Source organism: Calidris pugnax, unplaced genomic scaffold, assembly GCF_001431845.1.
Source record: "Calidris pugnax isolate Ruff unplaced genomic scaffold, ASM143184v1 scaffold39, whole genome shotgun sequence".
Taxonomy (NCBI): domain Eukaryota; kingdom Metazoa; phylum Chordata; class Aves; order Charadriiformes; family Scolopacidae; genus Calidris; species Calidris pugnax.
This window is the reverse complement of record NW_015090828.1, coordinates 6,199,789-6,214,643: the sequence shown is the minus strand read 5'-3', so window position 1 is coordinate 6,214,643 and position 14,855 is coordinate 6,199,789. Positions and strand designations below refer to the sequence as shown.

The 14,855-nt window shown below is 40.5% G+C and overlaps 1 protein-coding gene across 1 annotated transcript; it reads right to left on the bottom strand.

The window, feature by feature from the left end:
* Positions 1 to 290: 290 nt before the first annotated feature.
* On the bottom strand, positions 291 to 14,853 carry NRBF2 (nuclear receptor binding factor 2; the record flags this gene model as incomplete). The annotated part of the gene is made up of 4 exons (XM_014940348.1): positions 291 to 1,832; positions 3,006 to 3,046; positions 4,616 to 4,700; positions 14,806 to 14,853. Coding segments are annotated over 4 exons (891 nt in total), but the record flags the coding sequence as incomplete, so codon positions are not given.
* Between the last annotated feature and the right edge of the window lie 2 nt (positions 14,854 to 14,855).

The following is a 14,855-nucleotide window of genomic DNA, read 5'->3' as shown; positions in this document are numbered from 1 at the left end:
GGGCAGGGGCTGTGCCCCCTCTTCAGACACCAAAGCCCTGAATGGGCCACGCAGCTCTGGGGGTGTGGTTTGTGCAGCTCTGGGGGCCCGTCCCGGAGCAAAACCTCAGCCCTGCTTCCTCTGACACTTGGGCACTCTGCAGGTGGCAGAAGCCGGCTCTTTGCCAAGTCACTTCATCTATAGGCAAGGCCCTCTGAATTCATCCCAGCTTTCCCGTATTTGCTGGACGATGAAGCCAGGAGTTCAGCTGTACATAATATAAATCTTAATTTGTAGAGATTTAACACACATTTAGTGTCAAAACACCTTGCTTTTATTTTCATATCCTTTTTGAATCAGGTTAAGCTGTAAACAATTTCTTTTTCAATCAAATACTGCCAGCTAGAATTACTTCCATTCATGCATCACTGAAAACAAAAAGGGTATTTTTCCTTAAGTATAGATTTTTTTTTTTTTAAACAATGTCACTTTATACAGAAACCAATAGCTAGATTCGATGCACCCTGATTAGTTATGTAAACAGATAACCCAAAAAAACTCGTCAACAGAACTAATAAGTTGGTTCCTTCATAGAATGGAAATTAAAATCTCTCCTGACTTGAGGTTAACATGGTCAGGAGTATAGAGTGTGGCACATAAATCCATCTAGGAGGTGTATAAATTGCACTGTATCTGAATTAACAAAGTTATGCATAATGAAATGCACAGTTTAAATTCATGCTAGAAAGCATCTTTCAATATGAAGTGGCAGCCAACTGGCAACCATAACAGTTAGGTTCTGCACCATCATTTATGGCATTATAGATAACTATTACCTATAGCATACTTTAAAATCCTGAAGGATTGTGTTACTTGAAACATTCTCCAGGCAGTCATTTGGTTTGAAACATTAGGAGAAAGACTATAGAGCTCGCCATCTTATACCGATTATGGTACCTTTAACTTCTATGAAGTAGATCAGATATGGTGTGTATTTCACAGTAACAAAGTTGCTTTAATGCCTTTTCTCCAACAGTAGGATTGTGTTAGATGTTTCTGCCCTCAGATCACCACTGTCCTGGTGGTTTTCCCTTTTCTTAAGTTTGGGTAACTACATTGAGCACTTTTCCTGGTTTTTAACTATTCATCAGTCCTTTTAGTATATCTTCAGAGAGTTCCATCAGAGGGAGTTCAGGGGACGGGATGTCCAGGGGGGGAAGGTTGGGTATTGGAATGTCCTTTGCCTTCCCAGCCGTCGTTGCAAACTTCTGCCAAGTTGCAGCTGAAGAAGTGGCTTCTGAGTGTTGCTGCAGACCCCACAACTCTGACTTCTCAACAAAGTCAGCATCTACATCCAACTCCTTGTCTACTGGAGATTTTTGGAGTTTAGCTCTTTCTGCTTTTAACTGCTTATTCTCTCTCCTTAATCTCTCATTTTCAGCTACAAGAAATTCTATGTGCCGTTTCAAATCTGCAATTTTGGTTGCCTGCTCTTCTATTATTGTTTTGTCATCTTTTGGAGCTTTGCTCCCAATACATGCTTCTACCGGCTCCTTTTTTTTCTGAAGCAGAAATAACAATGTATCCGGGTCCCTGTCAAAGACACCCTGAATATCCTGTGGATGTTTCTCTGCGGAAGGGCTGTATTTCTGAGTAACAGGAACCAATACATTTTGATCATCAGAGTCTTCAGCAGACGGCTTATAAGAAGTCTGAAGATGTGCAGCTAGTTCCTTGTCAGCATTCTGCTGGGCTTTCAGCTTTTCCTCCCTCTTTGCCCTTTTCCACCTCTCCTGGATGAGCAGTAACTGTTTCATGTGACTATCCCTTTGTAATTCCAGTGACAGCTGAGCCTGAGTAAGAACAAGATGAAACAATTTAATTGGTGATCCCTAATTCCACCTGAATAGTCATGCAAGCAAAGTTACATGCATGTAAATCTTTACATAAACATCATCACAGCATGCCCGAGGGAGAGGGAGGAGCTCTTGTTATTCACATACTAAATCCAACAAGAAGTGATCTCTGCTTGTACATTGCAACAGGTTGAGGTATGTCGTGTCACACAAATTTAGCATAACTACTAGTTTTGTGAAAGGATGAGTTAACATTTGGTCTTTTTGTTTGGTTTTTGGCTTTTACGTCACTGACCAGGCTCTGATAATACCTCTGAGCAGAGGCACTAGAGAGTTTAACTGACCTGGGATCGAAACCGAAAAGGAAGAGATTCACTTGGCACACACAGCCACACTTTAGCTAAATAATACAAACTATTTGTATGTTTCTGTGATGGTATTTGCATAAACATATTAATAACAGCCAACACTAAGCAGAAGAGTGCTTCAAGGCTAGATATGTTTCCAAATGATTAGCCATATTTAATGAAGGGAAAGGTATGGTGGTTAGTAACTCACAGGAACCACCTGGGTAAGAGGATACCATTGTTCTACAAGAATGACCCTTTGGAGGAAAGACAGATGTCTAATCTCCAAGGGTTATTTGCTTTGATAATCGTGGCTAAACTCAAAGCATGCTGCTATAAAAGTGCTGAGCAGACTACGCTACTACATTCAGAAATAGATTTGTGCAATGAATAAGGAAAGGTGTAGAGCTGTTGTTTGGGAGATTCCCTAGTCAGAATGACTAAAAACAAAATTACAGACTGCAGATGAGATGCTCAGCTTTGTGTCTCGGCAGAACAGCCTAAGTGCCTCGCAGCAAAAGTTAAACATGAAACTAGTTTTATCACCTACTTGAAGATGCCTTGTAGACTAGAAACCATTGTTGGAGAACCCTTGGATGGGTTAGTAGTTCTCTTGTCACTGCTCCATGTAAACTTGGAAAAACTCTCAGGGAAGATTGGCATGACTGCACTTCTGAAAACACTGGTGCAGTTGCCATGGGTTCAGAAAACCATGCAGAGGCTAACGCCCGAGATGGGTATGATGAGTCAGGGCCACAATATGACACACAGGCACACAACAGAGCTGTGGCTGATTCTAGTGCCTGCTGCACTTTGGTCTCACCTGCTCTGACTGGGTCAGCTTCATAGCGTCTGTAAGGTATGCTGCAGAAGAGAAAATTGATAAACACTTAGGACAGGGTTACAAAACCTGAACGTTTCCGTGAAAGCTAAGAAAAGGCTTCAGACCTTCTGTGTTCTGAATGCCCATATAAAAGTAGCAGTCTAGAGGCAAAGTATTTATCAAGTTACAGTAGCTGGAAATACCTGTTGTTTTTAAGAAGTCTGAAAAAATTACTGTAAGATTGTGTAATACATGCTACACCATTCCCATGGCATCCTGTTGGCTCAGGTTGTTCCCATTTGTTTTTGAGAGGAGGACCAGCAGCCATTTCCAGAAAGTCCCAGAAGAACAACTTTCCCATCAAGGAAAGAAACACAGTTAAGGACCAGAGTTCTAGCATACAAGCATTTTAAGACAGAATATGGTAAGTAAAATCCTCTCGCCCATGGCACGCCAGTACTATGAAGTCATACTTTTTAATTATATTCTTGATGAAGATGTATAATCTGTAGTTCCCCAATTTTTTCATCAACTTCCCCTCCAAATCAGAAAAGGTGCTGGCTTACAGTCAGAGCAGCACTTCAGACTTTAAGTGTATCTTGCTAGTGCTGAAAATGACAAGACATAAGAAATTCTTAACCAAATACAGAAGGATGTAAGAGAACGGCATAAAATCATTGGGTGAAGAAAAGCAAGATACATTCAGTGCATCTCTGGGTGTTGTCTTGGCACGTGAAGAAAAACAAAAATAAAAGTCTGCAGATTAGAATACAAGTGCTAGCCCCCATTGCTCTGAGTATTCATAAGTACCAAAGAAACGATCAATTTCTCATTTTATGGGGTTTTATGAATGGGAAGTGAGAACGCCTAGTATCTAGGTTACAATGTTCAGACTAGCCACTTATTTTGTCTCCACACAAGCTCTGTCATTGGAAATGTCCTACTTGTTGCACCAATTAAGACCCCCTCTTTCTTCTTCTGCCAAGCAGTTGTTGCACTGTCAGACAGCTGATGGACTCCAACACAAATAATTAAGCGTGACTAGTTAAATGGACAGGTAAATGCACAAAGTCTCACTTAGTTGCTGTCAACTGCAGCATCAAGGCCTGCCACGCAATCTGCTGTTTTGCTTGAGTTCTGGGAAAGCTGAGCTCATCACCTGTTCTTAGCAGTCTTGATTCAGACATTAGGAAAGAGAAGTGAGCAAACATTTGTAAGCAAACATTTGTGTAAGTATTTCCTTTATCAACAGAGAAAGCAGGTGACTTCAGCTATGAAAGCAGTGAAGAAAATACAAAGCCTAATGTGAAACTGACTTACAGCAGGTCCCTAGCTGCAGTTTGTGCATGACACAAGGTATTGGCTTCATCTTGAGTCAAGAACTGCCTTCACAGTGATAACCATCCCCAATCAAAACAACTTTGGAAATGTCTGACTTCAGCTGCTTACATTAGAGAAAAAATTTCCAAAAGGGTGCTTGATCTGGACTGAAAAACATATTCATATTTTAAGAATGAAAATTTTACAAGTAACTAGATATTCTACTTACATGAAGCATGCAAACTGAGAAACTGAGTCTAAGAGTTAGAATGTGAGAAATACCTACTCACCAGCAGCTTTTTTGTGACAAGAAATTGCTTCTTCATATTTCCCCGCTGCCAACAAACGGTCTGCTTTTCTGCTCTGCTGGTGAGCCTCAAAATAAAAAGAGCATTACATCAATGAGGGTTAACCAACAAATACTTATACCCATTTTAAAAGTAATCAGTACATCTAAGAAACCTGTACTGATTCCAATTCTCAGGCTTTTAGGCTTGGATCTCCCACTCCCTTCCAATGTTTATAAATTGATTTCTTCTTTAATACTGCCTTACAAGAATCTGTACTGTACGGATAAGAACTGAAGTCTGTTAATGCAGCAAAGATGGTGTGTACACAACAAAATCCTTTTGAAGCTGTTCCTCAGAAAGTACATGTTCTCCTTTATAGGCAAGCATTTACTGTAGCTGTGTGAAAAGACCAGTAGGCAACAAGAAGTTATGAGAAGCTGTAAGTATTTAGGACCAATTTACCTGGCAGAATGCAAGGTATTTGAATTATGTTACAGCTTACAGCTGGTTTGACATTTTCTGCTGCCCCATGCCCAAGAGGCTTTGCCTCTTGGGTGAAGAAATTCCAAAAGATCTTTGGGTTTTTGTTTGCAGCTTAGATCAGTTAATGGAAGCAGCACAGCCATAGTTAAAGATATCAAAGTCACGTTGTTGCTGTACAACAGTTAAGTCTATACTAGCATTTGTAAGACACTAATGTAAACCACTAAGGTAGACTAAGGATGTTGCTGAAAGCAAGTAATTGATGCAAGTATTTGCATATGCTCAGTGAGAAACAGTATTGCATAACCAGCACTGCAACATTCATGAAAGCAAGTCTTTTTGTCATTACTACAAGACATGAATTTTATGGTCCTTCCTCCAAGACAAGCTGTGTAATATGAAAGGCTACAATCGCTAGCTGGCAAGACTGTCAGTAACACAGACTATTCATCACTGCTTTACTACATGTTGAGTTTGAAATAAATAGACATCACTGACTGTGTAACATAAGACACTTATGAATCTGAATAGTGTTTGCCTGTTTCTTTGTTTTAGATTACTGCTTCTCAAGAAAGCCTTTACTGACTGAACCTGTAGGGGAAACAGAGCTGAAAGCCTGAAATCTGCCTCTCTAATTCTGTCTCTGACCCATACAGATTCTTTATTCCCTCCCTTCACCCCAATAAAGGCACAAAACACATCAGACTTCAGATGTTTGGTGAATATAAGTCACAGATTCTCTTTAAGCATGTTCCAGGATCAACATAAAAATGAGCGCATTTGTCCGCACCGTAAGATGTTAGAGCAGCTGGATCCCTACAGACCTTTTGGAATTACACTTTTCTCTGTCTCCTGCAGTCTTGGTAGAAGCATCAAGGGTCAGATAATCCAAATGGGATGGTAACACGATTCTATCAGGATTAACATGATACTTATACTAAGTTCCATTCAAAAAATAAGTTCCAAAATACAGGTCAATTTCTTTGTCATCTTTGATCTCCAAATTGACTTATCACCTACAGCATTACACTAAGTTCTATTTTCTACCAGAACTGTAGCAGCTCTGGCACCACAGAAGAGAATGACTTCCACAGAAAACACTCTTTTGGGCAACAGCTGTTCTTAAGCAATCCCTAGCACTTGTATGGCTGCATTTAGACATTTGGCTTTTCTAAAACTGATTTCACAGACTAATTTAGTATTCTTAAAAAAACCCCACAAGTCATTGATTCTACGCAACAAATATTTTGGTTATATTCTTCTTCTTCACCTTCATTCAATCCTCAGAGCATTATCAGCATTCCCTGTTTCTTCTGCCCTAAGGTTAAATAATATCAGAAGATAAAGTGTTTTTCTATTGGAAAAATCATCTATTTTATGGCCTTTTCCCATGGATTCCTACAATGACATATGCCAGAAAGATAAACTTACTTCCCACAGGAATGACCAAACAGTATCAGCTCATATAGAGCTATCTTCTCAGTTATTCATGGCAGCTCATCTGGTTACAAATCAGATAGGTCATGGACATTAAAACACCTGAGCAAGCTCCTTACAAAACAGTTTTTCAATAAATTAGTATTGATACAGCTGTATCTGCAAACTGCATGGGCAGGTCTTAAAAAAAAAAAACAAACATAGGGAAAGAGCAGACAGGGCAGCTAGAGACAGAAGAGCCAAGAGAGCAATTCAACAAGCCAGGGGTCTGGTTCCATTTATTAGTTTCTACATATAAGAACTTGAGTCTGATTGTTTTCAAAGGTTATTTTCATATGTTTTAAACTACTGCAGCATGATCTTGCAAATCACTTAAGCACATGCAGAACACTTGAGGACAGTCAGATGTTATTTGGTTGAGCAATTAAATTATTTCCATTCTCAATTAACTCCCAGTGAAGCTGAAGGAAGTCTGAAGAAGCTGGGCTAGACTGTTAAGAAAATTAGGAAAACAACAGTCCAGAGATGCTAGCAAAAATAAAAGATAGGATCCTCTGATTACAAGGTCAAAACGCCTTTCTTGCTGTTACATCAGAATATATAGATGTCAGGCCATCTTACTCTGATGCAGAGCGACCGACTTCCCCAGTGGAAAGAACAGGAAACACAGCAGAGAAAAATCAGTTTGAGCACAGCCTCAAGTGAGAAAGCTAGGTGTTTTGCAGTCAGTCATAGGGGACAAATTCCTCATTTTGTATCTTTTCCTGCTAGCTTGACAAGGAAATATTTGCTCATTTATTCCACCCTGCAAGTGTTTGTTCCAATTAGTTGATGGTGGAAGGACCAAGGAATTTCTCCCATTTTCATGGTAGATTACTCATCACCAACAGTCTGAAGAAATTAGTGGTGCTGTTTCCTAGCAGCAGTGATGAAGCTGCAACAGAAGCACTCAAATGCTTAATAGCCATGTATCATGGACAAGCTTCTACATATTGTTTAGTCTGCTGGTTTTAGTCTTAGCCACATAGCATCCAACCATTGTTAGCAAATCTTTATTGAACTCCAAGTGGCCTGTATCCCATTATAAAACCGGCAACGAAAAAATCAGTCCTATATCATAAAGTGAAAAAGAGGGCTCTCAAGTTTATCCTTGGTCTGATGTCATGCTAGAAGAAGGTGTTTACACCAACAATTCTGGAGCTGCTATGCTGCTAGTTCCCAACAGATTCAAGAAGGACTGCTTTTGACTTTGGTCCTGCTGCTGTAATGATTACAGAAACAGCTGCTGCATAACTGCCATAGGTTTATATACATGATTTCTTTTTCCTCTTCCATTTGCAGTGCTGGAAATAAATTTAGGACGTGGTGTAAGGATAATTATAATTTATTAACAAGTTTTGGAATTGGAGGGGAAAAGCAGGTTGACAACTGTTTCCAGGTGTCCCTCCCAATCCAGACGAGCAGGAATTCCCAGTAGGCAAATGGACAGGTGTAACAACTTGGCTCTCACCAGCGGAAGCAGGTGTGAGTGAAGGATGACCAAGATAAAAAGCTTCCTCCCCTTGCTCCAATGTATTTTGTTCTTAAGGGATTCATGCATGACTTACAGTGTCACTGGAACCACTCTGGCTCAACTACAGAAGCAGGTAAGCTAGACAGCTTTCCTCAGATTTCCCAGTTGTATCTGAGAGGTTAAGGGATGATACCTGCATTTGTAAGTTTCTACATTCCAAATAAATTATTTCGATTTGATTCTCCATCCAAATAACCCAAACCATTGACTGTGTAATCTCTGAGCAACAGAATAAAAAAAATAATCAAACAATGCTCTGAAACAGCAATGCAGGTCTCCTCTTTACCTAGAGCTTTCTTTAGCAGCTCAAAAATTAACACGCAACTACTTTTTTTTTTTCCCCAAATATAAACTAGATAATGATGTGACTGCAGGCCATGAGAAATGAAGCCATAAGGTCCCCTTGCCAGATTTCTTACCACTGCCTCAAACAAAAACAAACAAAAAAAGATAAAAATGCTAGTTTTCTTTCTAGAGATAGTGCACCATTACAATTAAAGGATTACCGCCATACGATCCTAGCTTAGATTGGGGAGGGGGGGAAAAGCTGCTGCTTCTCCCATATGATTCCAGTTGATAGCTAGCTATTATAGAAAGAATAATAACAGTAAAAAGCTTGCTTGATCCTACAATATTTTTAAAAGCTAGATTTAGAACTACTCATTTTCAAATAGAGTAAGTCTACTACCCTTTCCTAAGAGCGGTAATTTGCAACAGTTCTCCTGTAGCTGAGATAGTCCTGTGTATGATTTCTTTTAATTTGTTCCCCTAATGGGAACAGCTCTTCACTGAACAAAGCCCTTGCACAAGATGTCAAGCTTACAGCATTTGTTTGTTTTAAGGAACTCTCTGGAAAATGGTATATTTTAATATTATTATGAAGCACAGTTTACAGTGCCTTACTTACTAATAAAGTTCCAAATGAAAGCAGGAAAACCCAGCTGCCAAAATGATGGGACCTGAGGAAAGTTAAGTACAAAGAAGTCCTGTCCAATGTTACACTTTGTAACTGTTTTAAGTGAACCCGTTGTTTGCTGCTAACATCATCTATTTCATGCTATGGACTGTGGATACCAGTTATCTTTGCTAGGAAGGATCAATACCTATGCTCTCTTACCGCTGAAAGCAAAGATGAAGGTATTTTTTTCTTGAGAGACGAGGGATCTTTTCTGGGATTTGTTTCCTTAAGGATACAGGGCTGTTTTTCTAGGAATGTATACGGGAGAAAGGAATTGTGTTGCTTCCATATTGTATATAAAAAGTGCTAAGTTTCTTCCATGTGGGTGTTTACAGCAGCAGGCCACAGAGGATGGGATGATGTGGTGCAGCATTGTTTCCCCCATCCTGCAAACCCTGTCAGTGCTACACACAGAGAAGTCTCCCAAACCCATTCTTATGAGGAAATAGTGAACTTTGAAAGGTTTGAATCCCTATGTCTGCATATGCATTGAAAAATGGAACAAAGAATAGAAGTGGAAAACTTGACTTGAGAGGTTGAAAATAAACTAAGGCCATCCTTTTTTTATTTTTGATTAAAAAAAATTTGCAATAGTGATGAATAAAACTCAGGGTGACTATGGAAAATGCTTGTATTTACAGGCAGTAATACTAAAAGCAAAACCAATGAAGAGTTGTACTGTAACTTATGCTAAATAGTAGAAACATATTTGCCACTAAGCCTAACGAAATGGTAACATGTAGCTTTATCAATAGAAGCAAGCCACCATAAAAATACTCCTTGAATTCTGTATAGAAAGATAAAGTTGACTGAAGGAGACACAAGAAATGGCAGAACCCATTGTGGCTGCTCAACCAAGACCACGAGCCACATGTTAGCTCAATTTTCTGTCTTTGAAAGGCTGTACTTAGCAAGGTTGACAGAACAATGACTCAACTGTAAATTACAGGTTAGTGTGACTATAGGGCAAAACAAGTATGTGAAACGCTCATGAGACTATTTGCAATAGTAACAGACTCCTCACTTGCTTTGTATTGAACTGTAAAGATGTTGAACTTTGTTGTGAGCAATACTCTTAGAATTTAAATATATGGGCAGACAAGCAACCAGTTGTTTAGCCAACCATCGTTAATTGACTACACATGTGCTCCCAACCTATTCCAAATTTAAGATAAAACGGTTAGTCTGAGTTCCTCACCATGCAAATCCAATTAAGAGTGATGGAATGAAACCAACTCGCATTTGACTACTCAGGTTAGGTGGAGTCTTCAAAACCCCATATAGGCATAGCTGCAGCTTTTTCCCTAATCACCTGCAACTTCATTAGGGCACGATATCCTTTTACCTATTGCATAGTCCAATCAACCTCATTCTCTGCCTTTTCATCCATTTAGTATGATAAAAGCACTAAATGCTTCAACTTGCTAGTCAGAGCCATTTTGTACACCTACAAAATTTGTGGTACTACACAAATCTTGCTAATTGGAGGTTATCAGTTAAATGAGAACAGTTCCACTGCCCTGATAAAAACAAAAGCAATCTGGGCTCCTATATGTAGCCCTAAACCATATGGCTCAAGCTGTTACAGCAACTGAGCTAACCCTCAGTAGGGACAAATGAATAATCACAACAAATGGTCCAGTACACAAACTATTCCAAGAGAAACAATTTCTAACAAGAGGGGCAGAAAGGCTGCAACCATTACTTCAGCCCTCTGCCTCCCCAGCCCTCTAGGAGATGGCTTCATTTGCGTCTTTAAACTGTTAGGCACACTTACTCAGAGCTGGATGGCATGGTTCGATGACATGCATGTAATGCCAGCGTGACACAGCAGAAAGGCACTGATGGTAGGTACACAAACAGCATAGATACCAGTGAGGAAATCATGCTGCTGTCAACCACCTGTAGCTTAGCTAATTATGGTTTTGACTGGAAGCTACTGCAAATCGTTATATGTGCAACTTGGAACAGTTTTGTGCTGTGCTTTAATAGCAGTTATATGACTGAATACAACATTGTTGAGCTTTTCCATGGAGGCTGTTACTGATGTGTCTGTTGAGCTGAGTATGTGATGCATCACCTCAGCACCTCCCGTCACTTTACTCAGATATGCTGCTGCCTCTGTGGGTTCACACTGTACAGTTCCCTGAGCTAAAATGAATGGCCCCATGTAGATGTGTTGTTACTGGGAAAACCAAGACAAGGCTTCCACCACTGTGGTAAAAACAGACTTTGTGTTAGGCATACCCATGTAATGATACTTCCACTTTTATTACCTAAAAGCTTGTTTTCTCTAGTTTGAGTCCAGGATTGAGTGCATCCGCCTTTTTCCGCCTTTTTTTTTTAATTTTCATTTTTAGATTGGAAGAGCAAGTATAGCAGCTTTTAGGTTAAGCTTTATTTTAAAAGAAAAAAAAATCAAAGAAAACAGACTAGGTTCAGTGGCTGTTTCTGTAGATTAACATAACATTCCTGCTTTTCAAATCAAAATAACAGAGATGCAGGCTGCCATTACGTCTCAAATACATTGGCCTGTGTGGTTTAAATCCTTTAGTCTCTGGCAAACTTTCATAGATGTTTTCTATTTTGTCTTCCTACTCTTCCATATTGCATATTTATTCTGTTGTTATTTTATGCTTGTGCAAATGTAGTATTCACCTTACTTCTAAAGCAGACCGTTGATTGGCTTGCACTGAAATGGTTGTACCAATGTCTTACAGCATTATTTCTTGAAATATACATTTTGTTGTGTTATTCTCACTCCAGCCACTGGTCTGTGCTTTCTGTCTTTCATAAAAACAACAGCTCTTCAAGCTGGGTCCTTCACACTTCAAGAAACTTATAGGTAATAGATATTCACCAGATTTTGGGTTGCGTTTTATTATAAACCATACAAAATGCTATTACCTTGTAGGAAGAATACAAGGTAGAGATGGTACAGTTCCTTAGCAAATAGTCTATAGGAAGATACTGAAGTATTAAAGTACAATCTGCAGAGTTCTGAAGTCCTGGGTGTCAGAGTCTGTTCAAGGAGCAAGTTTCCTTTTTAGTCTCTTTTTGAGGTTGATACTATTTGCCTAATATTTTTACTGTGCTACTTCCAAGTTTCTGATGGTCAGCAGTGTGCTGTTATGCTTCCTAACTGAAACCTGTTGCTCCTATACCTAAGGTTAAAATTATGGCTGGGTGTGAGATTAGAATTCTTTGCCTAAACCAGATGGCAGTAAGAACTGCCCCTAGAGCAGGTAGCACAGAGCAGCTCTTAACCATATTTTTTCACAGACCATCTTTTCTTATGAGATTTATCTTCATTGTCTTGCAGTAAAAATTTCAGTCTGTTAAAAAACGTTGAGATGTCTTAGTTTATGGCAGTGGATTATGTGTTCAGCCTGACTAGATATCCGCTACATGGCTGCCTGCAGGGACTGCACTTAGTCTATACCAGTTTTCAGTGCCACAGCACAACCTAAATATTTTATTTGTAGGGTTGAAGAACTGTATTCCTTATTAGTAAAAGTATAAGGGTCAGGGCCTTAACCAATTATTTCAAGAATTTCTCACCTGCAAAGCACACGATGTAAGCACACCGCAAAGTGCACTAAGCGGGGAGAGGAAAGGAGGAAAAAGGGGGAAGAGGAAGCAACAAAATGAACGCTCGAGTATCAGAGCTGCCCCAAAACACTTCTCCGTGGCTCTAAACTCAGACGATGGCAACAGGTTTCAGAAAAGTTGTTTCAATTTATTCCTAAATGAAGTATCATTGGATACAATGAATACCTTGAGAACAGCTCAGTGGAAAAATCAAATCAGCAGTTACTATTGTAGCACAAGCCCTAGAACGGTTAAAAGAAGGAAAGATGGGGTTAGACTTAGCATGATTATTTGTTAAGCGTGTAACAATGGCATGGAAGGTATACAAAAAAGATAAGAATAACTGTAAAAGGAAAAAAAAAAGGAGGTCTGAAGAACTAAACCCCACATTCTAAAAAGATAGGTCCATTTCGCATTGAAGTTGTTAGACCTGAAGGTCAAGAATTAAAGCTTCCATGAAACAAAAAAAACCAGTAGTTACAGATTATTTAAAAAACAAAACAAACCAAAACCAACCAAACAAAAAAACCCAAACCAAAACCAACTGATCTGGAAAGCAAATCAGTATTTGTCTAGTGCCATCTACAGAACTAAATCAGCAAACTTGGTCAGAGGATCACCAGCCAGGCTTTAGTCATGTTCTTGTCACTCCTGCAATCCTTAGTAAGTAGTCTCAGTAAGAAACACTACTAACTGGTGACACACTGCCACAAAAGTGCTACTTTCAGCCATTTACTAGTGAATATTCAATTATCATTTTTGCCTTAGAAGCTCATGCACTAGATCTACTTTTTAAAAGAGTTTCACGATGTCTGTGAAATAGCTATGATTTGTCCTTCCTGTATTACCGCACTGCAAGTTTGTCTGACTTTAAATCCATCATATCAACAAGTCACAGGAGATTTCTACTTCCTATTGTTCTTCATGTCAATCAGGCCTCCAGTATACAGAGTAAAAAGTCTAAGACACCATTGGTTTAAATCTAAATAGACCATCTTCCTGCTATGCTGTTAGACCCAATTCCATGGGTGGTCTGTAATGCCAATTTTACAAACCTTTTTGAAACTAGAAAGAGCAATCCAGAAATACCTAACTGACCCTGGGTGGAGCAGGCAAGGGTTTGTCAGGGCTGACACCTTGACGGAGCAAATAAGCTTTGGTTAAAAACTAAACTGACACAAGTGTCCAAGGTTTGCATGGCAGTATCTAAACAATTTCTGGATCAGGCTCATTCCTGGAAGCACTACAGCTGTATTCCTGGTGTGCTGCTCCTGGCTAATTGGACTGCTAGGACCAAAGCTAGTTTTCTAAGGGAACGCTCTGTGTATCACTGCCTCTGAGGTATAGTCAAGATACAGCTTTGACAAACCCCAGAAGGCAGCAGAGAATTAACTGCTCTTGACCCTGGATCTTGTCTTTGTGAGAGAAACCTACCAATTTAGGCTGTTTAACATCTGATTAGCTTTTGCAAAGATGCATTTTTCAGACACCTGCGTTTCAGTTAAAGTTCCTTAGAGGCTTAGTTTAAGCACAGTAATTACTGATTTAAAATTTTTAAAGTGTTTCACCTTCTGAAATCAAAAGCAGCACCTAGTCAGTAGTGGGCCCTACTAAGTCTCTAAAACTCTTTAAACTCTCATAGATACGGCCTGTCTCATCTAAACGCTTCCTTCCAGAACTTCCCTTGCTCCTTGTGTTTGCAACTTGGGCCAGACTTGCCCCCTCTGCCCCCCCAGTCTAACCATGCTGCCACCCCTGTGCTGTTCCCTCTCCCTTGTGCCCCCGGGTACGGAGCAGCTCGGCTCCTATAGAGCACACCGACTCTCCTTCCTCTCCGCCACGGGAACGGGCTGTGGTGAGGCCAGTTCCCCCTCAAACCCCAGGCCCCGCTCTCCTCCGGACAGGCCCGGGCCCGGTGCCGCTGAGGCAGGGCCTGGCACCAGCCCTGAACAGCTGCTGGGGGGGGGCGGGAAGAACGGGAGGGGAAGCGGAGAGGGCCCTATTTATGGTTCAAGACGCCCTTCTCCACCCGGTTACCCACCGGTAAGAGGGAAGGGGTGTCCCCCCTCTCCCCGCCGCCTGAGGGCCGAGCACCGGCTGACAGGAACCTCCCCCCCTCGGCCTTACCCCCCGCCCCAACTCACTCACCAGGTTGAGGGGCCCCTCCATCACTTCCATGGACGGCGGGGGCTGCGGGC